The sequence below is a fragment of the Natator depressus genome, chromosome 25, assembly GCF_965152275.1.
Source record: "Natator depressus isolate rNatDep1 chromosome 25, rNatDep2.hap1, whole genome shotgun sequence".
Classification (NCBI taxonomy): domain Eukaryota; kingdom Metazoa; phylum Chordata; order Testudines; family Cheloniidae; genus Natator; species Natator depressus.
In genome coordinates this window covers 15,852,638-15,876,698 of record NC_134258.1, presented here as the reverse complement: position 1 = coordinate 15,876,698, position 24,061 = coordinate 15,852,638, and the positions used below count along the sequence as shown (strand labels likewise).

Sequence of the window (24,061 nt, the reverse complement as noted above, 5' to 3'; positions counted from 1 at the left end):
GGTCGGAGGTCCCGCCACTTTGTGTCTGGGCGGGACATGAGGGTGAGGACATGCTAACAGTGGTGCTGGGTTGCAAGAACTGCCATGTGAACCGTGTGCTGTTTTACACCTGCAGATATTCTTATCCCTTGAGTGTTTAATATTGAAAGTCGTGTTTTCAGATGAAGTATTTTTTCTGTTCAGGGAAGGTTTATGCAAATTGTAAGTGTAAATATAGCTTGACTCTTTCTGTATCTGTAGGTGGGTCCAGCACAAATATTTTGTCTTTACCACATAGTGGCTATAAAAAAAAAAAAATCTGAATGCGAAAATGCTCTAGAGTCTAAGAATTTTACATGAGGGTGATTGCTGGTTTTCAGCCACTTGGCCCAGGGCCCTTTGTCGGATGACCAATGTGTGTGTTGCCTAGTTTTAAAATAAGGTCTAGTGAGGGGGTCCTACGCTTCCATGAAGAAGCTGTGGGCTAGCTATGTGATGGGCGTCTGTCCTGGGGGGACGTGGTGAGGACAGCAGCTGCTCCTCTGGCTCATTAGGGAGCTGGACAAGAGAGGAATAGGAAAAAGTGACTGTGTGGCCATTTTTGGCAGAAAGTGTAGCCAGCTGTATGAGGCAGCGGCTAGTGAAGTACAGAGTTACCTGGTCTGGTCTCCACAGACCACAGAGTTCAACTAAAGATTTCTTAGAGAGTGGCAGTGAGAACCTGTTCTACAGATGCCACCAAATGCACCCTCAGACCAAAGGCCCAGAGCCAGTGCCTGTGGGCAAAATGTCCATTGACTCCAGTGAGAGTAGGCTCATATCCTGATTGGATGCTCGGCAATACAGTTATAGTCCAAATGGCATTTGTTATCCTACAATTAACTCTACTCTCCACCCATGCTGCGTCCCTGTCCTTAAATCTTGCTTCCTGTTATTTTATTCACCACACTGGATCAAAGCTGTTTATATTTGGCTTCTTATGCTCACTCTGTTAGAGTTGTTTTCAGACTTTCATGATAACATTCTGAACTGAAGTTCATTGGCTGTGTTTTGAATGAAGTAATTGCATTTGATTTACTCCTCAATCTAACATTAATAGTAGGACTAAGCCTGAAAGTCCTATGCAAACAATGAGTGAAGTGGCAGAAAAGTACTTTCCTTTAGCACTTTTCAGTTTTCTCAATGGTCCCGCAGTTTGTCACTCAGTTCTAGTTATGGTATTTGCTCCGGGCTATGCTGGTGTGTGGTTTCTGGTTCAAAACCCAAACCACTTGTTAAAGAGTATTGTGAAGCACTGAGTAGTGGATAATTAAAAAAACAAACCACGAAAACCACAAGCAGTAACACTTGTGGGTTCCCTTCTTCTTGGGCTCTTTGGGGAGGAATGTTGAAGTATTTATATTGGGTGCCCTTCTTCTAGGACCTCAGGCCTGTCAGTTTCCCCTCTTCTTCTCCCCTAACAAAGATTATGACAGGTTAGTATAAAGTTAAGAGATCATTGAGAATATCCAGCTAATGCCGAGGACTAAACTAAAGGATCATTGCAAATAAATTCTTTGCTGCATCATCATTAGGAGCTTCCTTTTGAGTGAGTTGTGAGGAGCTCCATTTAGTTTAGTGGACTGAGGAACTGGAATCTACTCAATGTAATTGGTTATACTGTATGAGGCTTATCATTCATTATCCATTAGCACCTGAGATTTGATATTGCAAAGTCATAAAAGCACTTCTTGTGAGCCCCAACATGCTGTACATAGAACATACCCTAGAAAAATAAAACTGAGATTAAGAACTAGAAAAATCTGCTTTAAACCTACATTTAAATAGGACCAATGAGTTGTCGAGGTGGAAGATGTCACCTCCATGTAGCAGCATGGGTGAAAGCCTGGTATTTGGAACTGGCAAGTGGAGGTATCCAGACCTCCAGTTCAGCTTCTGAGCAGGTGTCACTACAGGAACTAATGGCTTGTCTTCACTGAGGAGCAGGGTGCCCTACAGGCATGTGATTTCTAAAGCAAACAAGTTGTGCACTAACTGGTGTGTGCAGACCCTGCAGTGTGCACTAGAACTTCCCTACTGCGCTTTCACATAGTACGGTTTGAAACTCTAGGGAGCTGCTAGTGCACACAGCAGAGTCTACACATTCCAATCAATGCGCTTTAGAAATCACACACCTGTAGTGTGCATTACCCCATCATGTAGACAAGCCTGAAGTTGCAAAGCTGGGGGGATGATGCTGTGCAGCAAAGGGACTTGTGAGCCTGCTGATATAAGGCCCCTAACAAGTGCTCAGGTGTTTTTCATTTTTGTCTTTGCAGTTTGTCCACCTGCTTGTAAGTCACAAGGCTGCACCCCTGATGGTCAGTGCTGTCACAGCGAATGCCTGGGCAACTGCTCGGAGCCCAACAATCCTGAGAAGTGTGTGGCTTGCCGTAACTTTTACCTTAATGGCAAGTGTGTGGAGACCTGCCCAGCCAAGTACTATCGCTTCGAGGGATGGCGTTGCGTGACCTTCAGCTTCTGCCAGGAGCTGCACAACAAGTGCAAAAATGCCAGGGAATCAGGGTGCCATGTTATTCACAACAATGAGTGTGTTCATGAGTGCCCATCGGGATACATCATGAACTCCAGCAAGTAAGTGATGTCCATGTTGTTGCCCATTGTTGTTGCTTGTGTTGTCAGTTGTGTGTCACACTTATTTAGAAACACACTTGTTGTAGCATAGGGTTCGTATTCTGTACCTTGAATGAGAAACAACTCTAGTGTTGCGTCTTATTGACTCATAGATTTTTAAGGCCAGAAGGGACCATCATGAACAGCTAGTCTGACCTCCTGCAACACAACGCAGGTCACAGAACCCCACCCACCCACTCCTGTAATATGCCCATAACCTCCAGCTGAGTTACTGACGTCCTCAAATCTTGATTTAAGACTTCAAATTACAGAGAATCCACCATTTACTGTACTTCAGATCCGCAGCTGACCTGTGCCCCATGCTTCAGAGGAAGGCAAAAAATCCCAGGGTCTCTGCCAATTTGATCTGGGGGGGAAATTCTTTCCCAACCCCAAATATGGCAGTCAGTTAGACCCTGAGACCAACTCACCAGACACCTGGGAAAGAATTATTGTAGTAACTTAAAGCCTCCCCATCTAATGGCCCATCTCCAGCTGTTTGGGAATATATGCTAATAGCCGTTGTGGATGAGCCCTATGGCATTGTAGGCAATCTCATCGTACTATGATAAAGGGACGGTGTAACAAACAAGTAGTGCACGTGCAGAAGAGAGGATAGTCTTTCTTACCATTCTCAGGGCTTTAAGGACAAAAGAATAAAATAGTGTATATAGTTATGCTGTTGATCGCAGAAAACCTTTTTTCTCCCACAATAAAATTATATATTGTGATGAGTCAGATATCTGTAGTTTTGTGTTCATGTACATTTGCTCTTTGATTAACAAATCAGGGAATTCATGCTATGGCTGGATTTTTGAGTCTGTTTCCTGTTTTGTATTTCAAACATGTGAACCAGCAGCCCCGAAAGTGGGCTCTGCATTGCTTGTGTAACAGCAAGGTCTTCCTCTTGCCTGCCCCTACTCACACCAGTCCTTCTGCCACTGGGACTTGCTCACAATGTCCTGGTGCTTTTCCTGGAGGAGATGAGAGAGTTTTCCTTTGAATTATACTCGAAGTAGGTGCTGGTGTCATAACTGCAAGAAGAGCCTTGTCTTTTTACTGCCATTAAAAAAAAACAGTCTCCTAAGTCCAAAACACATCAATATAAATCTGTTTACCTTTTTTAAATATAGTTCTGTGTACTGTCTTCCAGCTGCTGATAGAGAAATCCTAGGAAATGTGCTACGCCCTGTTCATGAATTATTTGTTTGGTTACCTACTTTAAGATGGAGGATGGGCCTGGCTTTCTTGCTGTTGGGTAAAATGCATCTCTAAGTTACAAACAGCATGAATTAACCCTAAGAGCAGGAGCTACAATCTTGTCTTCACAAAGAATAATTTTCCCCTTCATGTGAATGACTTTGAAGAGCCATGGGCTTAAAAAGTTCAGGATCTGGCATATTAGCAAGAGGGAACAGAGAGCTGTTGGTTCTGGAAGATCTTTACAGTACTTTGTCTCCAGTAAATACCATTTGAGTTAGAGCACAGCATGCAAACGTGCCTAGGTGAGACGGAAAGTAGCTGTCTTCTTTCCTTTGTCACCACAGGAATTTCATCTTAGTAGAGGAACAGTTCAGTGCTATGAGTTCTCTCATTCAGATTTCTCTGGGAGGTTGGCTGGTTAATTGTGGTCTTAAATTGCATAGGACAAGAAGCAATGGTCTTAAATTGCAACAAGGGCAGTTTAGGTTGGACGTTAGGCATTAGGAAAAACTTCCTAACTGTCAGGGTGGTTAAGCACTGGAATAAATTGCCCAGGGAGGTTGTGGAATCTCCATCATTGGAGATTTTTAAGAGCAGGTTAGAGAAACACCTGTCAGGGATGCTCTTGATCAGTGGTTCCCAAACTTGTTCCGCTGCTTGTACAGGGAAAGCCCCCGGTGGGCCGGGCCGGTTTGTTTACCTGCCGCGTCCGCAGGTTTGGCCGATCGCGCCTCCTAGTGGCTGCGGTTCGCTGCTCCAGGCCAATGGGAGCTGCTGGAAGCATCAGCCAGTACCTCCCTCAGCCCGCGCCACTTCCAGCAGCTCCCATTGGCCTGGAGTAGCGAACCGCGGCCACTAGGAGCTGCGATCGGGCTGGATTAGATGACCTCTCAAGGTCCCTTCCAGTCGTGTGATTCATTGTTCAATTAAAGAATCAAAGCTACTTAAACCATCAGGTTTCAGAGTAACAGCCGTGTTAGTCTGTATTCGCAAAAAGAAAAGGAGGACTTGTGGCACCTTAGAGACTAACCAATTTATTTGAGCATAAGCTTTCGTGAGCTACAGCCCACTTCATCGAATGCATACTGTGGAAAATACAGAAGATGTTCTTATACATACAAACCATGAAAAAATGGGTGTTTACCACTACAAAAGGTTTTCTCTCCCCCCACCCCACTCTCCTGCTGGTAATAGCTTATCTAAAGTGATCACTCTCCTTACAATTGGCCCCACAGTATGCCAACATTTTTATGGCTGACTTAGGACAACGCTTCCTCAGCTCTCATCCCCTAACGCCACTACTCTACTTGCGCTATATTGATGACATCTTCATCATCTGGACCCATGGAAAAGAAGCCCTTGAGAAATTCCACCGTGATTTCAAGAATTTCCATCCCACCATCAACCTCAGCCTGGTCCAGTCCACACAAGAGATCCACTTCCTGGACACTACGGTGCTAATAAACGATGGTCACATAAACACCACCCTATACCGGAAACCTGCTGACCGCTATGCCTACCTACATGCCTCCAGCTTTCACCCTGACCACACCTCACGATCCATTGTCTACAGCTAAGCTCTGCGATACAACCGCATTTGCTCCAACCCCTCAGAGACAAACACCTACAAGATCTCTATCAAGCCTTCTTACAATTACAATACCCACCTGTGGAAGTGAAGAAACAGATTGATAGAGCCAGAAGAGTTCCCAGAAGTCACCTACTACAGGACAGGCCTAACAAAGAAAATAACAGAACACCACTAGCCGTCACCTTCAGCCCCCAACTAAAACCCCTCCAACGCATTATTAAGGATCTACAACCTATCCTGAAGGATGACCCATCACTCTCACAGATCTTGGGAGACAGGCCAGTCCTTGCCTACAAACAGCCCCCCAACCTGAAGCAAATACTCACCAGCAACCACATACCACACAACAGAACCACTAACCCAGGAACCTATCCTTGCAACAAAGCCCGTTGCCAACTGTGCCCACATATCTATTCAGGGGACACCATCACAGGGCCTAATAACATCAGCCACACTATCAGAGGCTCGTTCACCTGCACATCTACCAATGTGATATATGCCATCATTTGCCAGCAATGCCCCTCTGCCATGTACGTTGGTCAAACTGGACAGTCTCTACGTAAAAGAATAAATGGACACAAATCAGATGTCAAGAATTATAACATTCATAAACTAGTCGGAGAACACTTCAATCTCTCTGGTCACGCGATTACAGACATGAAAGTTGCGATATTACAACAGAAAAACTTCAAAACCAGTCTCCAGCAAGAGACTGTTGAATTGGAATTCATTTGCAAATTGGATACAATTAACTTAGGCTTGAATAGAGACTGGGAGTGGCTAAGTCATTATGCAAGGTAACCTATTTCCCCTTGTTTTTTCCTACCTACACCACCCCCCCTCCCCCCACCCCGTTCCTCAGACGTTCTTGTTAAACCCTAGATTTGTGCTGGAAATGGCCCACCTTGATTATCATACATATTGTAAGGAGAGTGATCACTTTAGATAAGCTATTACCAACAGGAGAGTGGGTTTGTGTGTGTGGAAAAAAACGGGGGAGGGGGGAGAAAACCTGGATTTGTGCTGGAAATGGCCCACCTTGATGATCATACACATTGTAAGGAGAGTGATCACTTTAGATAAGCTATTACCAGCAGGAGAGTGGGGTGGGGGGAGAGAAAACCTTTTGTAGTGGTAAACACCCATTTTTTCATGGTTTGTATGTATAAGAACATCTTCTGTATTTTCCACAGTATGCATCCGATGAAGTGAGCTGTAGCTCACGAAAGCTTATGCTCAAATAAATTGGTTAGTCTCTAAGGTGCCACAAGTACTCCTTTTCTTTTAAACCATCAGATGATTGTTTCTTTATCAGATCTCTCATTCTGGTTTTGATTCACAGACTGGTGAGGAGAAATTGTCCTCTGTCACAATATCTTGTATTCCAGTGCTGGGACTTCAACAAAGAAAAAAGTGATTTTTAGGAATATTCAAGTGTTATGTGAGGTTGTTTAGAGCCAGGTATTATGTGTGATGCAGGTAGACCACTCAGCATATTGTCAAAATACTGTTGCGTTTTCAAGTGATTACCCTGCATGTGTGAATTCTGATGGAGAAGCCCCAGTTTATGCCCTGCAAAAACATCTCTCATGTGTCTTCTGCACTCTCTTGTTTTTCAGCCTGCACTGTTCTCCATGTGCGGGGCCCTGTCCGAAGGTTTGTGACTACGGCAAAGAGAAGATAATTGATTCAGTGACATCTGCACAGGAGCTTCGTGGCTGCACCATCATTAATGGAAGTTTAGTCATAAACATCCGTGGAGGAAGTAAGCTCTGCATCTTATGAGCTGCATCAGGGAGAACTTGCAGAATGTGGAAAAGCATGACAGTCGGGGGAGAGAACTGAATGTCAAAAAAGACAATGAGGCAGTGTCTATTGAGCCTGAGATCTCTGCAGGGCTTTTAAAGCTTGAATGCGGAGAATTTATTTGCAGAAAGCGTGCTTCAGCTCCACAGTGATTCAAGAATTAATCCCTCTATGTAGTTAGTTTATCAAAACATAAGTTAAATTTCATAGTTTGCAGTTTAGAAGGGATCATCGTGATCATCTAGACTGACCCTCCTGTATAACACAGGCCAAAGAACTGCTCCAGAATAATTCCCAGAGCGGATCTTTTAAAACAATATCCATTTATACAGAGAAATATGGGATCTGGTACAGTGCTCATCACCATGGTATCAGAGAGACTAAACCTATTGTTTCCCTCTCCCCAGATAACATAGCAGCTGAGCTTGAAGCGAATCTTGGCTTGATTGAAGAAATCTCAGGTTATCTAAAAATTCGCCGCTCCTATGCCTTGGTTTCTCTTTCTTTTTTTCGTAAGCTACATCTGATTAAAGGGGAGACGTTAGAAGCTGGGTGAGTTTTTATATAAGATGCTTCAGTCTGTTCTTACATTGGCCCCCAATATGTAATTAATCAGGAGAATGTTAGCAAATTTATTTTTAAACGTGTTTAATTGCTCTCTGCCCATAGTTGCAGCCTGTCCTTATGGGTACTCTGTGTGGGGAACTTTCATGTGATGTGTGGATTAGTGCAAGAGAAAAGCCAGTTTATGAATGAACCCATCCTCATCCATTCTCTCTCTTCTCACAGGAATTACTCCTTCTATGCCCTCGACAATCAGAACCTGCGCCAGCTCTGGGACTGGAGCAAACACAACCTCAGCATAGCACGGGGGAAGCTCTTCTTTCATTATAACCCCAAACTGTGCTTGTCAGAAATCCACAAGATGGAGGAGATCTCTGGGACTAAGGGACGTCAGGAGAGGAATGACATAGCCCTGAAGACAAATGGCGACCAAGCCTCTTGTAAGGAAGCTTCATAATGTGATGAGATCTGTGCTGTATGCACCCCTTTGCTAACCTCCTTGTCTGGCTTGTGAACTTCTCAGGGCAGGGACTGTCCTGATGCTCTCTGTGTAAAGCCCCAGGCACATCAGTTACTCTGTAAGCTAGCTGAAGGGACACACTCAACTTAACATGAGTTAAAAGTAGTTTCAGGTCTGATCTCTGCCCTGGAGGCCCCCTTCCAGCTTTTGTGGTTATAGAATTTTGCCCAAAAACATTTTGTGGTGCTCTTCCCCCTCCCACTCTTTGACTGGGAGCTCTTCAGGCAGGATCTGGTCAGCCTTGTGTCTTTGCGCAGCCTGTCACATGCCACAGCCTCAATCCTGAGTGTAGCATCTGGGCCCTGCTGCTGGGCACATGTTTAATGATCTCCTTTCTCTGTGCGATGGGAAGTGGTGACACTGAACTGTATGCTGCAAAATAAACTGAAAAGGAGAGAGAGTATTTCTGCTCAGTTCGTCTGGAACGGTTGCTGTGACAACTGTTGGAGAAACTTTTCAGGCAGAAATGTGACTTATTTTTAAAGCCTGGCAGTTTCCTTTCAAGTAATAATAAGGACGGTTCCATGTCAACAGAGCTAAGGAATATAGAGGGGGCAGCTTTGCCTCCAGCAGCATTCCCAGGCCTTAACCTGAGTGCCAGCATCTTACCCTGTTCCCAGGAAAAGGTGCCATTCAAACAAGCTTTCCCATGGTTGAGCAGGGCACAACGGGTGCCAGTCGAGCCTCTCAGACCCACTCCAGTGTTAGGTGAGGCAGAGTGAGCTGGATCGGAGGGTTCTGCCTCTGCAGGATTCCTGTCCCCTCTCCAGTCAAAGAGCAGCAGTGGGCTTTCCCCAGAGCCAGAGGGCGATGCCTCTGCTGGCCCAGGGGGTGAGAGGCTGGATCTGGGGTCCAAACTGTGCTCTTGTGTGGTTGTATGTGACTCTTGGTGCAAAGCTGCCAGGCAGGCTGTCCGGTTTGTCTCTAAAGGAGCCCTCCTCCCTCCCAGTGCTACCTCTGGTGGGCTCAGCTGTGGCTTGCTCCTCTTCACGCCTGCCCCAAACTGCCCATTGTTGATGTGTTTGGCTTTTTGTTTGTTTCAAGTCTAGTTTTCAAATTGGCAGCATCCTGTTTATAAAAAAAAAAAAAAATCCATTGTTTTTTCTGGACTAAGCACCAGCCAACTTAACAGCCTTCCTCCCTCGTGCAGCTACTGCAGGGATGGCAAATCTAATCAATGCTCCACCGTTTGTCCTTCCTGGGTCCCTTGGAAATAAGACTGTAAGCCTTCTCGCCTTGCAGTGGCTTCTGTCGTTCATGTTCCTTTCTGCAATGGGACGTTGCTCTTTCCTGGCAGGACTGGGCATTTCATCACAGTGGAGGCAGAAGCTACAGCAGCTTCACAGACCATTTCATTGGTCTTGTCTCTGCAGACTAGCATGAATTTTAACCCGTTTAGGCTTTAGATTTCTGTCTGTCTGGGGTTGAGGCAGCTTTTATTTCTTTATTGCTTTAAATAATTTACTACCGGTTCTCCTGGGTCGCCATCCTATAGACAGTGCAGTTGTAAACGTCAGATTCTTCACTTGATTTGGCTTGTTAAAATCTGTTCAGCTTTGCTTTTTTCTCTGTTTTTCTGCTGCTTAGCCTGGCTCATTTTTGTCTCCACAGTAGTAGCTAGGTGTGTCACCATGGCAAGTATGTGCTGTATCACTAATACAACGTTAAGCAAAAAGTCCTGTCTCCAGTTCTTGCTTTAGTGCTCTTTATTCTCAACACCAGCTCACATAGGTACAATCTCTTTTATAAGAATTGTTACAAGTGTCAGTTGTTTCTGACCCAAGTTATCTGCATTGTTTAAGCAAGTACTAGTAGGTAGATCTGACAACAGACATCTCACTGAACAGAGAACCTGTAAACTGGATATGTTGAGCAAACCAATTAATAAGTCCATTGGATTGTTCACAGTCCTACCATTTTACAACTGTAATTTAAAATGTACAGTTCTTCCCAGTTCTAAGCATTTCCCAGAGCTTTGGTTCTAAAATGTGTTTATGCAAAAAAGGAACTTAAAAGAAACCACTTCAGTTTTAAAATAAAGTAAAAAGCAATATCCTTTGTCTTTTGCTTTAGGTGAAAATGAATTGCTGAAGTTTTCGTTTATCAGAACATCTCATGATAAGATCCTACTAAAGTGGGAGCCATACTGGCCACCTGACTTCCGTGATCTCCTAGGATTTATGCTATTTTACAAGGAAGCGTAAGTAGGGAAGTCTGTACAATAACTCTGGGGAGATGCCAACTCATATGATCCCAAGCCACGCAGTGCCCTAGTAGCTCTGTGTACTTCCACAAACTGTTTCTGACCTCAAAGAGCAGATTTCAGACCAATCACTGTTACCACTGTTTAATTCTTGTAAATGCGTGACCATTTCATGTAACTTTCCGATGTCACTTTACTGCTGCACAGGTGCTAATTACGATCCCTGCGTTAGCTGTGTTGGGTACAGTCAAAATACTCCTCTAAAGAGTAACTAAAAAATCAGAAAAAAGAAAAGGAGTACTTGTGGCACCTTAGAGACTAACAAATTTATATGAGCATAAGCTTTCATGAGCTACAGATCACTTCATCAGATGCATTCAGTGGAAAATACAGTGGGGAGATTTATATACATAGAGAACATGAAACAATGGGTGTTACCATACACACTGTAACGAGAGTGATCACTTAAGGTGAGCTATTAACCAGCAGGAGAGCGGGGGGGACGGGACCTTTTGTAGTGATAATCAAGGTGGGCCATTTCCAGCAGTTGACAAGAGTGTCTGAGGAACAGTGGAGGGAGGGGGGAATAAACATGGGGAAATAGTTTTACTTTGTGTAATGACCCATCCACTCCCAGTCTCTATTCAAGCCTAAGTTAATTGTATCCAGTTTGCAAATTAATTCCAATTCAGCAGTCTCTCATGGGAGTCTGTTTTTGAAGTCTTTTTGTTGTAATATTGCGACATTTAGGTCTGTAATCGAGTGACCAGAGAGACTGAAGTGTTCTCCGACTGGTTTATGAATGTTATAATTCTTGACATCTGATTTGTGTCCATTTATTCTTTTACGTAGAGACTGTCCAGTTTGACCAATGTACATGACAGAGGGGCATTGCTGGCACATGATGGCATATATCACATTGGTAGATGTGCAGGTGAACGAGCCTCTGATAGTGTGGCTGATGTGATTAGGCCCTATGATGGTGTCCCCTGAATAGATATGTGGGCACAGTTGGCAACGGGCTTTGTTGCAAGGATAGGTTCCTGGGTTAGTGGTTCTGTTGTGTGGTATGTGGTTGCTGGTGAGTATTTGCTTCAGGTTGGGGGGCTGTCTGTAAGCAAGGACCGGCCTGTCTCCCAAGATCTGTGAGAGTGATGGGTCGTCCTTCAGAATAGGTTGTAGATCCTTGATGATGCGTTGGAGAGGTTTTAGTTGGGGGCTGAAGGTGATGGCTAGTGGCGTTCTGTTATTTTCTTTGTTGGGCCTGTCCTGGAGTAGGTGACTTCTGGGTACTCTTCTGGCTCTGTCAATCTGTTTCTTCACTTCCGCAGGTGGATATTGTAGTTGTAAGAATGCTTGATAGAGATCTTGTAGGTGTTTGTCTCTGTCTGAGGGGTTGGAGCAAATGCAGTTGTATCGTAGAGCTTGGCTGTAGACAGTGGATTGTGTGGTGTGGTCTGGATGAAAGCTGGAGGCATGTAGGTAGGCATAGCGGTCAGCAGGTTTCCGGTATAGGGTGGTGTTTATGTGACCATCGCTTATTAGCACCGTAGTGTCCAGGAAGTGGATCTCTTGTGTGGACTGGTCCAGGCTGAGGTTGATGTTGGGATGAAAATTGTTGAAATCACGGTGGAATTCCTCAAGGGCTTCTTTTCCATGGGTCCAGATGATGAAGATGTCATCAATGTAGCGCAAGTAGAGTAGGGGCATAAGGGGACGAGAGCTGAGGAAGCGTTGTTCTAAGTCAGCCATAAAAATGTTGGCATATTGTGGGGCCATGCGGGTACCCATAGCAGTGCTGCTGGTTAGAAGGTATACATTGTCCCCAAATGTGAAATAGTTATGGGTGAGGACAAAGTCACAAAGTTCAGCCCCCAGGTTTGCCGTGACATTCTCGGGGATAGTGTTCTTGACGGCTTGTAGTCCATCTTTGTGTGGAATGTTGGTGTAGAGGGCTTCTCCATCCATAGTGGCCAGGATGGTGTTATCAGGAAGATCACCGATGGATTGTAGTTTCCTCAGGAAGTCAGTGGCGTCTCGAAGGTAGCTGGGAGTGCTGGTAGCATAGGGCCTGAGGAGGGAGTCTACATAGCCAGAGAATCCTGCTGTCAGGGTGCCAATGCCTGAGATGATGGGGCATCCAGGATTTCCAGGTTTATGGATCTTGGGTAGCAGATAGAATACCCCAGGTTGGGGTTCCAGGGGTGTGTCTGTGTGGATTTGTTCTTGTGCTTTTTCAGGAAGTTTCTTGAGCAAATGGTGTAGTTTCTTTTGGTAACCCTCAGTGGGATCAGAGGGTAATGGCTTGTAGAAAGAGAGTTGGAGAGCTGCCTCGCAGCCTCTTGTTCATATTCCGACCTATTCATGATGACGACAGCACCTCCTTTGTCAGCCTTTTTGATTATGATGTCAGAGTTGTTTCTGAGGCTGTGGATGGCATTGTGTTCTGCCCGGCTGAGGTTATGGGGCAAGTGATGCTGCTTTTCCACAATTTCAACCCGTGCACGTCGGCGGAAGCACGCTATGTAGAAGTCCAGTCTGTTGTTTCGACCTTCAGGAGGAGTCCACCCAGAATCCTTTTTTTTTTTGTGGTGTTGGTAGGAAGGTCTCTGTAGGTTAGTATGTTGTTCAGAGGTGTGTTGGAAATATTCCTTGAGTCGGAGATGTCGAAAATAGGATTCTAGGTCACCATATGTTCGTGGGGGTGGAGGGGCAGAAGGAAAGGCCCCGAGATAGGACAAGATTCTTTTGCTGGGCTAAGCTCATTCAATTCAGCACTTGTTATAGAAGCCGTAGATTTTGTCACCTCTCCATTTGCACTGAGGAGTGGGGTATTTCTGTTCCCTTTCAGACTAGAGCCATTTTAAAAAAATCAGGGATATCAAACTGGCTCTGCTGAGGCTGACCGCAGTTGTCCTGAACTAGAGCTCACCCCCCACACCAGAATTTCTGTGAGATGTGGTAGGCATTCACTGGTCTGTGGGCTCAAATCAAAGCCCTTGTCAACAGGCAGAAAGCTAAGTGAATTGATGACACCAGAGGTAAAATAAAGATTTCACAAAATCCCTTCCCAGGCAACTGCACTCCCTTTCATGAACTTTGAGCAGTCCCATGGTAGGGAGCCCTTGCACAGCTCATGAGCTGGAGCTTACTTGGGGAGCTGAAATGCATTTTAAGGAATGGTACTTCTGGACCCTCTGCCTGGAGGCGACTGCACTTCTGGAAAGGAGCATTTCCCTGTGTCCTGTCGAGCAGCAGAGAGCTCTGTAATACTTAATTTAAAAAAAATCGTTTAAACAGTAAAATTTGACTGCCTCAGTTTAGCTGGTAAGAAAGCAGGACTGGCCAGTATGACTCAGTGCTTCCCAAGGAAGGTGACTTCCTGCTGAGCTCCCAGATGATGAATATTTCCTTCCCTATGTGCCAGATGTTCTGTAGGGACTACCTCTGCCATGGCCCATCTCCTGCTTGCTCCTTGGGGTTAGATTATACTGTGGCTGGAGGAATAGCAGTCTTTCTTGTCTGGAATGGTTGTAGAGCCCATGCCCCTGAATTCCGTTTTTAAAAAACCAACCAGCCCAGATGTGAGAAGGCTCCGGGATTCCTGAGCGTCCTTGGGCTCCTTGAGTGCTGCTGTGGTGTTGCTTCAGGTGTAGTTAGTGACAAGAACTAGTTTGGATCCTGGTGAGAGCTGTTCTTTCCCCACTGGGTTCTTCAAGCAGCTGGTCTGAGCTTCCTTATAACAGATCAAGTTACAGGCACCTTTGTCTGATTGCCATTTCATTCCATGCTCCTAAACCAGCTGTAAATCACTGGCTGTCCTTTAGCAGAGCGGCAGATTGAGTAGGGCATCGTTTGGGACAGGCTGTATGAACACAAGGACAAAGGTCTGTCTCCATATGTTGAGAAGCAGGAGTAGAACTCCTCATTTTTGTTTGTGGAAAAGCTTTGGGTTCTGGCTGTCTCCTGCTTCAAGGCGTCAGGAGATAATGCCCATTCCCCCTATCCAGCCCCACTCACTGCTAGGTCATTGCACCATGGGCTCAGCGGGTTTGTTTGAGGTTGTTGCATTTTCCTTTACCTGCAACTTCCTTGGTGGCTGCTGCAATGAGAATAGTGTTCTGCAGACCAGTGGTTTGCTCTGGCTTGGTAAATCCTGTGTCTGTGGAGCAGTGACTGATGATGATTTGTGGCCCCACTAGACAGCTGGATGTCAAGATTCCAGGGTTCCCGACAGACTTCCTGGACAGACTCTCTTCACCTCTCTGTGCCTCAGTTCCTCCAACTGTAGGGGGGGGCTAATACCCTCCCCCCGCCCGGATTTTGTGATGCTCTGTTTGTAAAGCTCTTGGTAATCCTGGGATAAAGGATTATCATGGTCTTTGGTGTTTCATATTTGTTGTGATTATTTCCTAAAAATCTGCAGTTTGGATTCTATTAACGTGAGGCTTTTGTCCTTCTCTTTCCCTTGAAAAAGTCCATACCAGAATGTGACGGAGTTTGATGGACAAGATGCCTGTGGATCAAATAGTTGGACAGTGGTTGATGTTGACCCTCCCCCACGGTCAAATGAGCCTAAAGCGCAGGCCCAGCCAGGGTGGCTTCTGCGGGGGTTGAAGCCATGGACTCAATATGCTGTGTTCGTTAAGACACTGGTCACCTTCTCGGACGAACGAAGGACATATGGCGCAAAGAGCGAAATTATCTACGTCCAGACCAATGCTACTGGTGAGTGCTTTCCGATTCATGTCCCCTTGCATATGGCAAGGAAAAACATACCCACCAAACTCCTTGCCTGAATGGCTCTTGGTCTCCCCACTGGCGCTGTGTGCCCGAATATAATTCACGCAGGCTCCTCGTTCATTCTTTGTGCATGAGCATGTTCACATCCTGGTATAACCCTGCTGCAGTGTCATCGTGTGCCACTGAATCTCAGGTGGGGGAGGCCTGAATTTTTTTCCGTGCAGGACATTTCTCCCTTCATTTCTGTTTATTTGCCTGGTAAAGCAAACTGTTGAATCAGGATAAACCAAGTAATGTTGGAAAAAGGCAAGTCCTAATGTTCTGAGGCCTGGTTGGAAGACTATAAGGAAATAATATATGAGGGAATGACCCTTCACAGGGGAGAGAGCTGAATTAAATCCCTATAATTACTTACTTAAGTGCTGGCAATGTGTGTTTTCATTGTGGAAAACACACAAAATATAAAGATAGTCCCTGTCCAGAGAAGAGACAGGTAACATCAGGTGCGTTGGGAGATCCAGAGTAAGATTTTTTTCCTTCCCTTATTGTGATGATGATTATCAATAGTGAGATCAGGACCTGGGTCAGTTTGTGTATGCTTCATTCATGGGGCAGTGAGAGGGCTCCAGTTTCGTGAAAAACATCGATCAACTGTGCCAGACAATAGGTGAGACTGGTACTAGCACTGCCGGGAGTCCTGTGGGGAGGGCAGGGTGGTTCTGATCCTCCTGTCTCTAAGGTGGGGCTGGCTGAGCGGGGTAACACAGTAACTCTCAATTCTGGGAACCCCTGCAGACGGTCACAGGACAGACGGTTTGGGGGAAATTCCAGACTGGCAGGGTGTTGGGATCACTCTGCAAAAAGTAACTGGGTGGTGGAAGCCAGGGCGTGATCTGCTCGGTTGTAGGCTGGCTGTTGGTGTCAGGGCTGTGAGCCATAACAGCATAGCACAGAAGGCACCCAGAGTTGCAGGGCAGGCAGCGACACAATCCGTCCCTGGTCTGGGTTGAATCCCAAAATGTCACAACAATTCTTGCCTTGAAGGTCTCTTTTGGTACAGTGATGTGAGTGACTTCTGTGTCTTTCTCCCTTCAGTTCCCTCAGTCCCATTAGATCCAATATCGGTTTCCAACTCTTCATCCCAGATCATTCTGAAGTGGAAGCCGCCCTCTGAGCCAAATGGGAACATCACACACTACCTGGTGTTCTGGCAGCAGCAGCTGGAGGACAGTGAGCTTTTTGAACTCGACTACTGCCTGAAGGGTAGGTGCCCTTTTTGCCCATCCTGCATCCTGGGTTTAACATTCAAGCTTCTGGGCTCTGCTAGTCTCATACTACTGTGGGGTTTCTTTCTCTGCCATGTGGGAGGTGGGTGGGACACAGGATCGTGGTGTGTTAGTGGATGATGCTCTTGGAGCACACAGTGATGTAGCCAGAGCTTTTAAGGCTGTGTTCTCCCACTGTCTTTTGCATTGACCAGGTCGTTATTGCCAGGCCCGCCATCAGAGATCATGAGGAATGGCTGGTTGGTTTGTTGGTTGGTTTGAACACAGTAAAATCAGATGTTTTAACCCTTCTGGGATCTGCCTTCTGCTCTTGCTTCTCTTAATGGGTAACCAGTTTTATCAAAGCTAATAAGAGTGAGATGAAATATTGTTGGCCTTCTGGAGACCTGGGGTGAGATTATTCTGATATGTAACCCCCTCCGTGGCTTCTAGATCTGTCTTGGGGCTAAAGAGGTTTATTGGTGTCTTTCTAAGAGTCATGACACTGCAAGCACAGATTGGGGCCAAAGGCTGTTTCACATCTGCAGACTAGAGACTTCTAGACCCAAGATGTGAGAGGACTGGCTGTCTGAATGTTTCATGAATCCAGCAGTAACCCCTAGTTACAGGTTATAGTCTTCACCCCAGCTGGCAGTCATGTTAGAAGCCCCTTTTGGCTACAGCTAACAGGAGTATGCTGGGCTTAATCCTAGTTTGAAAGCCAGCGTAGGCAAGCCCTTAAACGTGTCACCAGTGAACAGTGCCCTGCTGTCTTGCTGCGTGTGTCGTAAACATCCACTGAAGTGGTGAACTCTACCTCACCTAGGACCCTACTTCTAACCTCTGGTCTGCCAATCTGTACACCCCTTTCAGGGCTGAGGAGGGCATCCGCTATGTTGTATGCTGGCCCAGCGTGGCTAAGCGGAGCTGACTTAGTGTTCGGAAATGCATTGGACTGGCGCATCCATGGCAGGATGGTTCGCTGCTGCTGGTATAAATGTGACAAGCTGCCAGCCAGGATGCTGCGTCTGGATGTCAAGGCTCCATGGGAGGAAGAGACATGCCAAAAGGAATGTCAGCTCAGTGGCCTTCAAGGAATAACCTGGAAATAGTTCTGACTTTTTTAATCTATGTGACTTAAACTGCTGTGCCAACCAGCTAGTGACTTTTGCAAGATGATGGGTGTGATCTAAGAATTCTTTTCTCCATAGGACTAAAATTGCCGTCGAGGACTTGGTCTCCTCCTTTTGAATCTGAAGACCCTCATAAATATAATCAAAGTGAAAACGAGGACATCAGTGGGGAATGTTGTTCCTGTCCAAAAACTGACTCTCAAATACAGAAGGAGCAGGAAGAGTCTGCCTTCCGCAAAATGTTTGAGAACTATCTCCACAATGAGGTGTTTGTCCCCAGGTAACAAACCCTGCCGCTGCTACTGTGTTTAGTTGGCTTTGGGGTGGGGTAATGTAAAGTGACAGAGTGAAACCAAAGACTGAAGGCAGGGTTTGGTCACGTTGCCAGTCTCTCCAGGGCACTGTGTCAGACAAGGATATCTACAGGGCTGTCCAGAGAAGTGTCTGGATGGATACGTGGCTGACATTGGTGAAACTAGAACTCGAACAGCTGACGTTACTTCAGGTTTGGGAAACCCCCGTGTGCTGCCTGGTCTCAGCATTCTCCTCAGCCAGACCTCACAAGCTGAGAAATCTCAGTGAACTGTTAAAAACCTGGAAGCTTATTTAAACTCATGTGATGCCAGAAATGGCTGTTTCTTCTGCCTGAAACTTTTTTGCAGCTTTTGCGCAATAGCCACTTAAAAATAAAAGAAGAAAAAGGGAAGTTTACCATGCCACAGCCTTGTCTTTTACTGCGGTATTTGCGGTCTTCCCTGTACTTAGCATGGGAAATACCTCCGATACCATGAGGAATGTAACTGCTGTGGGTGGTAAATGGCCTGTTTTGAATGGCACACACTGTGTCACATTAAGTGACGTTGAATGTGTTCGCACTTCGTATGAGTTCCAGAGAATGCACTGTGGGAATCAAGTTGGGGTTGGTAGTAATTTGCTCTCTAAACTATCATAATGAGTTTCAGGCATCAAATCTGTTCTTTGCTAGTTGCACTTAACCAGAAAATATTTGTTTGCAGCTGCCTGACAAAGGCCTAGCTATGACAATGAACACTTTTATTAAAAGTGCAGTACTAAACAGCATTCCTCTCTGTGAGCCTGAGTGAGTAATGCCTGCCATTGGCACATGGAAGCATCTGCAAAGTCCCTTACTTTTCTATTTCCTTGCTGCTTGTGCCGTGCAAATGAGCAGGTTTCAGTGCGAAATGTAGAGCTATAGTGGGATTGCCCAGGACTCTGGGGACTCAGCAGCCAGAGAAGATACAATCTATTATAACATAGGCAATATCCTCTTGATCTAGGCAAACAGTTCTTATAATGTGATTTTTAATTTTATTGTGCAGCCAGCCCAGGATGCTTCTCAGGCCAATTTCTGGGGTATGTATTCTAAGAAGAAACCAATAATCACGACACCACCTTGTCAGCCTGCTAAGGGAGAAACCTCCAGCCCTGTTACATTAATTAATTTACTAACACAGGGCCCCTTCACTATCATAAGCCAGCAGCAGACACAGTCCTCCTGACACGCAGTCTGCCTGCTAGGTTGCCTTTTGTGATGGGTTTCAGCTTGTGGCAAAGTGAATTAGAGGTTGTTTTGCTGCTATTTCTCGTCTGCCAATCTGCTCCGGGGCAACTTATCCAGGGTCTGGCAGCAGAATAGGATAGGTATTTAATTCCATATCTCATTTCTGCCACCGCTAACTGCCAATGGCCTCCTCCCTAACAGCATTGCTGAGACCCTACTTGAAAGCAGAGCCTGCTTGGTCATGAGAAGGAAGACCAGGTCCTTGTAGGAGACTAGCAGGAGGCTTGTGAAATTGTGCAGGGATGTAAGCAGAAGGTGGAAGGGGTAGTAAAGAGGGGCCCATCTCCCCACTGATTGCCTCCCTGTCTCATCTCCTCACTCCCTGTTGGCTCTCCTTGCTTCCTTTCAGCTTTTTTCCTCCTCCTTTTCCCTTCCCTGTTTGTTACAGGAAACCTGTTCCCCAGGCAGTGTCTGTGCCCAAAGCCATGCCCTGCCACAGGCACACCCAGCCAACCTGAATCCCACTGTTTTGCTCTTTTTTTTCTGACCCAGTCTCAGAATTCGGGCTGGGAAGAAGTGTCACAAGGACTGCTCCCTGGCCAAGTGCAAGGCAGACTGAGTGGGGGTGGGGTGGGACTTGCGTAGAACTTGTAGCTAACTTCCTTTTGCATTGATAAAACAGGCTTGGGATTTCTTAAGGCACTGCCTTCCCATAGCCCCCTTCCTAGTCATCAGTAGGGAACTTTTCACCCCAGCTGCGAGCTTCGTGACTTCCTCTTGCAGCTGAACAAAGTGGTGGTCACAATCTGATGTTTTGTTTCTTCTTTATTACGTTGTTTGCTCTTGTACTGGAAAGAGTTTCACACAGGGATGAGCAACAATAAGGAAGCGGCTTCAAAAGCAATTGGGAAATGAGAGCTCGAATGTGGGTGGGGAGTATGGCATCGGGGAAAAAAATAGAGCAAGGCTCAAATGCCCCCTCCTCCTGAAGGCTCGCCCCTGAGAGAGGGCTCTATGGCTGCTACTGAGCCAATAAATGCTTCTGATTCAGCCAGGGCCATCCCTGGTGGGTGTTCCCGGGTGTCCCCCTCCTCTGGGACTGAGCACTCTCCCACAGCGCTGCTAGACCCAGCCTCTCTGGGGGACAGGGAAATCTGGGAATGGAGACCAGATCTGGGTATTTCACATAGCAAACCACTGAAGCCACCAGAATAGCCTTGGGTTGTATTGAAAAGAGAGGCTGGAAAGACAGCGAGGAGAGCAAAGAGGATTTAGCAAGGGAGTTGCTTTAAATCTAGGAAGGGATAGTTAATTATTTTTGTCAAGATCCAAATGTATTGGTCAAGGTCCAGACTCCAGAGGAAAAAAACCAAACAAACCAACAAGAAGAAGAAGAAGAAGTAAATAAAAAGACTTTGGGGTCTGTCTTGCGGTCCAGATTTCACCCGTGGTCTGCCTATTGACTACCCCGATCTAGGACAATAAAAGACTTGGGTTCTTGACTTTGCAGCCTCAGAAGCTTTTCTTATTCTCTAGCATTTTAAGAGTTCTTTCTGTATTTTTCCATTCACAACTCTAGGCGAGAGGAGAGTGCCGAGTAGCACAGCTCTCATCAGGGATATTATTGTTGTACTTGTGAAAAACAAAAACAATCTCGGACTTGGGAAACTGCTGAGTCAGCATTTTGTAAACAGTGGGGAAGAGTTAAATTGTGAAGTGTAAAGAAGATTCTAGTTAACCATAAAGATTCCTTGGGGTGGGTGGGAGGTGATCTGTTTTTTATTGTGACCTAGAATTGCATCTTTGAACTCTGCCTTATTGTTAGAGGGCACAGTTCAGAGCAATGCCCAGACTGGGAGAACAACAACTTAAAAAATGGTTTGTCTGGAGTTAATTAGTAATTACAGGAAGAGAAATCTAAAGCCGAGAATGTGCTGTGCTGAGCCTGCCATTTGGTGTCATGTTCTCTCTTGCCAGTGAATTTGTCCGTATTACTGTGCAAAATATAATGTTTAATGTTCGACGACATTTTAGATCTGCTTTCAAAGTGGTTGCATTTGTTTTTTCAGAAAAATAACATCAGGGAATGGAACTGAGGACTCTAGGTAAAGACCTGACCCCTGCAATCACCTGCTGCAATTTTAGTTAGCCAATCATGTGCTTGATAGTCTGAGGGTGGCAGTGGAAAGTTCAATTCAGCAGCAAAGATTTGCTTCAACAGCTTGTTGCATTTGTAAACTCTGGAGATGTCCATAGTGCTGGTTCCTTTCAGATGACTCGCTTTAATAGCAAACATCACAATTGTTCCCTTTAATGTGTGATTTGGATTTTAACTGCCTGGTAACAGAGTGATCAAAAGCTCTCACTGCGAGAAACAGGGAACATGGATTCCCCTCGAGCAACTGACATTGGTTGTTCCTGACATGGCTTGGATCCCCCAATTTGCTCAGAGTTCCCAGCCTGAAATTCCTAGTTGCAAATGCGATCACAGGGTTCAAACACTGCGTGTAACTGTCTTGATTTAACGTAATTTTAAAAAAGGGGAGGGGGGAGAAATCGGGCTGGTGCTTGGTGCTGAATTCTAGTGAAACAAAAATGTCCCCTTTTCTGGTTTGGAAGTTAACTAGCAGCTCTCTCTTACAGTATGGGGGACTGCCAAAGTCTTGTCTGACAACTTGATAGTCACAACAGCAAGAAGTTGAAGTAAATCTGCTAACTAATATACAGTAATTTGAAAGAAAAACTTCAGTTAACCACTACTGAATGTTACTAATGTGTGCGATGTGAGTCTGGCAGTACTGGGATCTTTGTTTAACTTTATTCTTTAAAATGTTGAAAAGAACATTCAAGACCTGCTTGGTGTGAAAGGGTGAAAATTCTCTTCATGTACAAAACAGAGACTACAGGGCTCAGAGCAGTGGACATACTCGAGTGAGCCATGAAACCAGTCTTATGAGTTTTTTAAATGGAATATGTACAGCAACCAATATGCTCAAACTCAGGGCTTAGGACATGATCCCATATGGTCAAAGCTACATTAAATGCAGGGTGAAGTCTTGAGTATTGCAGTCTTGTTAAGGCAGCATCCTACCTCTGTGGAACCCAGAGATTAGTAACATTGTTATGTTCAGCTGTGCTGAATTGGGAGAACTTGAGTCGTTGCATACTTTGGCCTTAGCTTTTATTATTTCCATGTACAGTTATGAAACAAAGGTAGATCAAGACCACAGGCACCACTAAAAGGTAGCGTTTCTGCAGAGACATTGAGACGGGGGTTAGAACAAAAAGTTCTGAATTCTGTAGTTTGTGCTGCATTATAAGTGCACTCTACTTGCATTTGAGTTTTCAGATGAACTCTGAACTCCCAGATAAATATGTTTGAGCTAAATATGGTGAATAATTTCTTAAATGTATTGTTCTGCAGACCATCACGAAAACGAAGAGATCTTGGCAGTGTGGCTAATGCCACTGTGGTGGTACCCACCATTCCATCTTCGCTGAATACCTCCTCTGCAATAGCACCTGAAAATGCAGAGGAACAGAAACCTTTTGAGAGAGTTAAGTCTAAGGAGTCCTTGGTTATCTCAGGTCTGCGGCATTTTACAGGGTATCGCATTGAGCTCCATGCTTGTAATCATGATGCCCAGGAATCCCGGTGCAGTGTCGCTGCATATGTTAGTGCCAGAACCATGCCAGAAGGTGAGTTGCCTTTACTGAGCTTTGATTCAGGGGACTCTAATATTTTTAAATGGCAATTTTCTCGGTGTGTTAGCTGCATTTCAGAAAATGCCTTGGGAATCTCATGCTGATGAACTGGGCTGTACCTATTGCTAAAAAATATCCCTGTTCGGTGGTTAGACGAAAAATCTGACATATTGGGTTGGGTCAGGTTTGCATTTTGTAAAATATTTTAGAACTTAAAAAAAGCTTTTTCTAAACATAACTTTGTAAAATCCGTTGGTCTCAGCAAAGGCGGATGACATCGCTGGTCCAGTTACCCATGAGCTGGTCGAAAAAAATGCTGTTCATTTGAAGTGGCAGGAGCCGAAGGAGCCGAATGGGCTAATTGTGCTGTACGAAGTGAATTATGGGCGTCTTGGGGAGCCAGAGGTGAGAGCTTCTTTCATTCAGCCTGTCCATAGGTGGTACGTGAGTAGGTGTGCACTTCACACCCGGGCTCTAACATGGGGAGACAGCTGGTAGCGGCAGCTGGGAAGTTAAATTTGCATATTCCTACATTCCCTGGACTCAGCTCCTCCATATCAGGTGTTGGGACAAGATCAGAATTGAGGCTGTTGGAAGCAGAGCCCACCAACTGCCTCCATCACTACTGGAGCTTCGGCAGCTTTCTTGGTATGGACACATTAGAATGGAAGACCAGTGAATTCCAAAGCGTGTGTACCAACGAATGCTGTGACGCAGCTGGCAATCGTGTGGGTGCCAGAAACTTTGGTGGCACAAGCAGATTGCCAGTGATGGACGTAAACTGAATACACCAGCACCCCCTTTAAAGAGCTAGCCAGAGTGCGATCTGGATGTTGCTCAGTCTTCAAGGAGACCACATCCCTTTGGGATTTACCATGATGATGAAAGTGCCCTGGAGTGTCTCTCTCCCTGGCAGTGACTGGCTGCAGCTATGCACTCCCCTCCTGCAGGAGTAACATGGAGCACAGCTCTGCCCATAAGGTGGATCACTATAACTGCAAGGGAGAACTGGCTGCAGGAGTTCATGGAAACCCAGCTGTGGAAGTTCTGTTTTGCATGATGGTGCTCCAGAAATGCAAGGCAGCCCACCCTGCCCTATTGTTCTAGTTTGTCTGGTTTCTTTTTTGCATGAACTTACCAGCCACTCCGGCAGA

At 45.6% G+C, this 24,061-nt stretch overlaps 1 protein-coding gene across 2 annotated transcripts in view; it reads left to right on the top strand.

Annotated features, from left to right (window-relative positions):
- The window catches only part of INSR (insulin receptor), a 104,572-nt gene that overhangs the window by 64,040 nt on the left and 16,471 nt on the right, over window positions 1-24,061 (top strand). The window contains exons 3-13 of one of the 2 annotated variants that reach the window (XM_074939835.1): window positions 2,298-2,613; window positions 7,066-7,211; window positions 7,660-7,804; window positions 8,042-8,256; window positions 10,410-10,536; window positions 15,017-15,267; window positions 16,378-16,545; window positions 17,759-17,960; window positions 21,272-21,307; window positions 22,627-22,901; window positions 23,170-23,312. In XM_074939835.1, the coding sequence (XP_074795936.1) occupies window positions 2,298-2,613; window positions 7,066-7,211; window positions 7,660-7,804; window positions 8,042-8,256; window positions 10,410-10,536; window positions 15,017-15,267; window positions 16,378-16,545; window positions 17,759-17,960; window positions 21,272-21,307; window positions 22,627-22,901; window positions 23,170-23,312 (2,024 nt within the window). The remainder of the gene's footprint in view (window positions 1-2,297; window positions 2,614-7,065; window positions 7,212-7,659; window positions 7,805-8,041; window positions 8,257-10,409; window positions 10,537-15,016; window positions 15,268-16,377; window positions 16,546-17,758; window positions 17,961-21,271; window positions 21,308-22,626; window positions 22,902-23,169; window positions 23,313-24,061) is intronic. The other variant, XM_074939836.1, reaches the window with a different exon arrangement.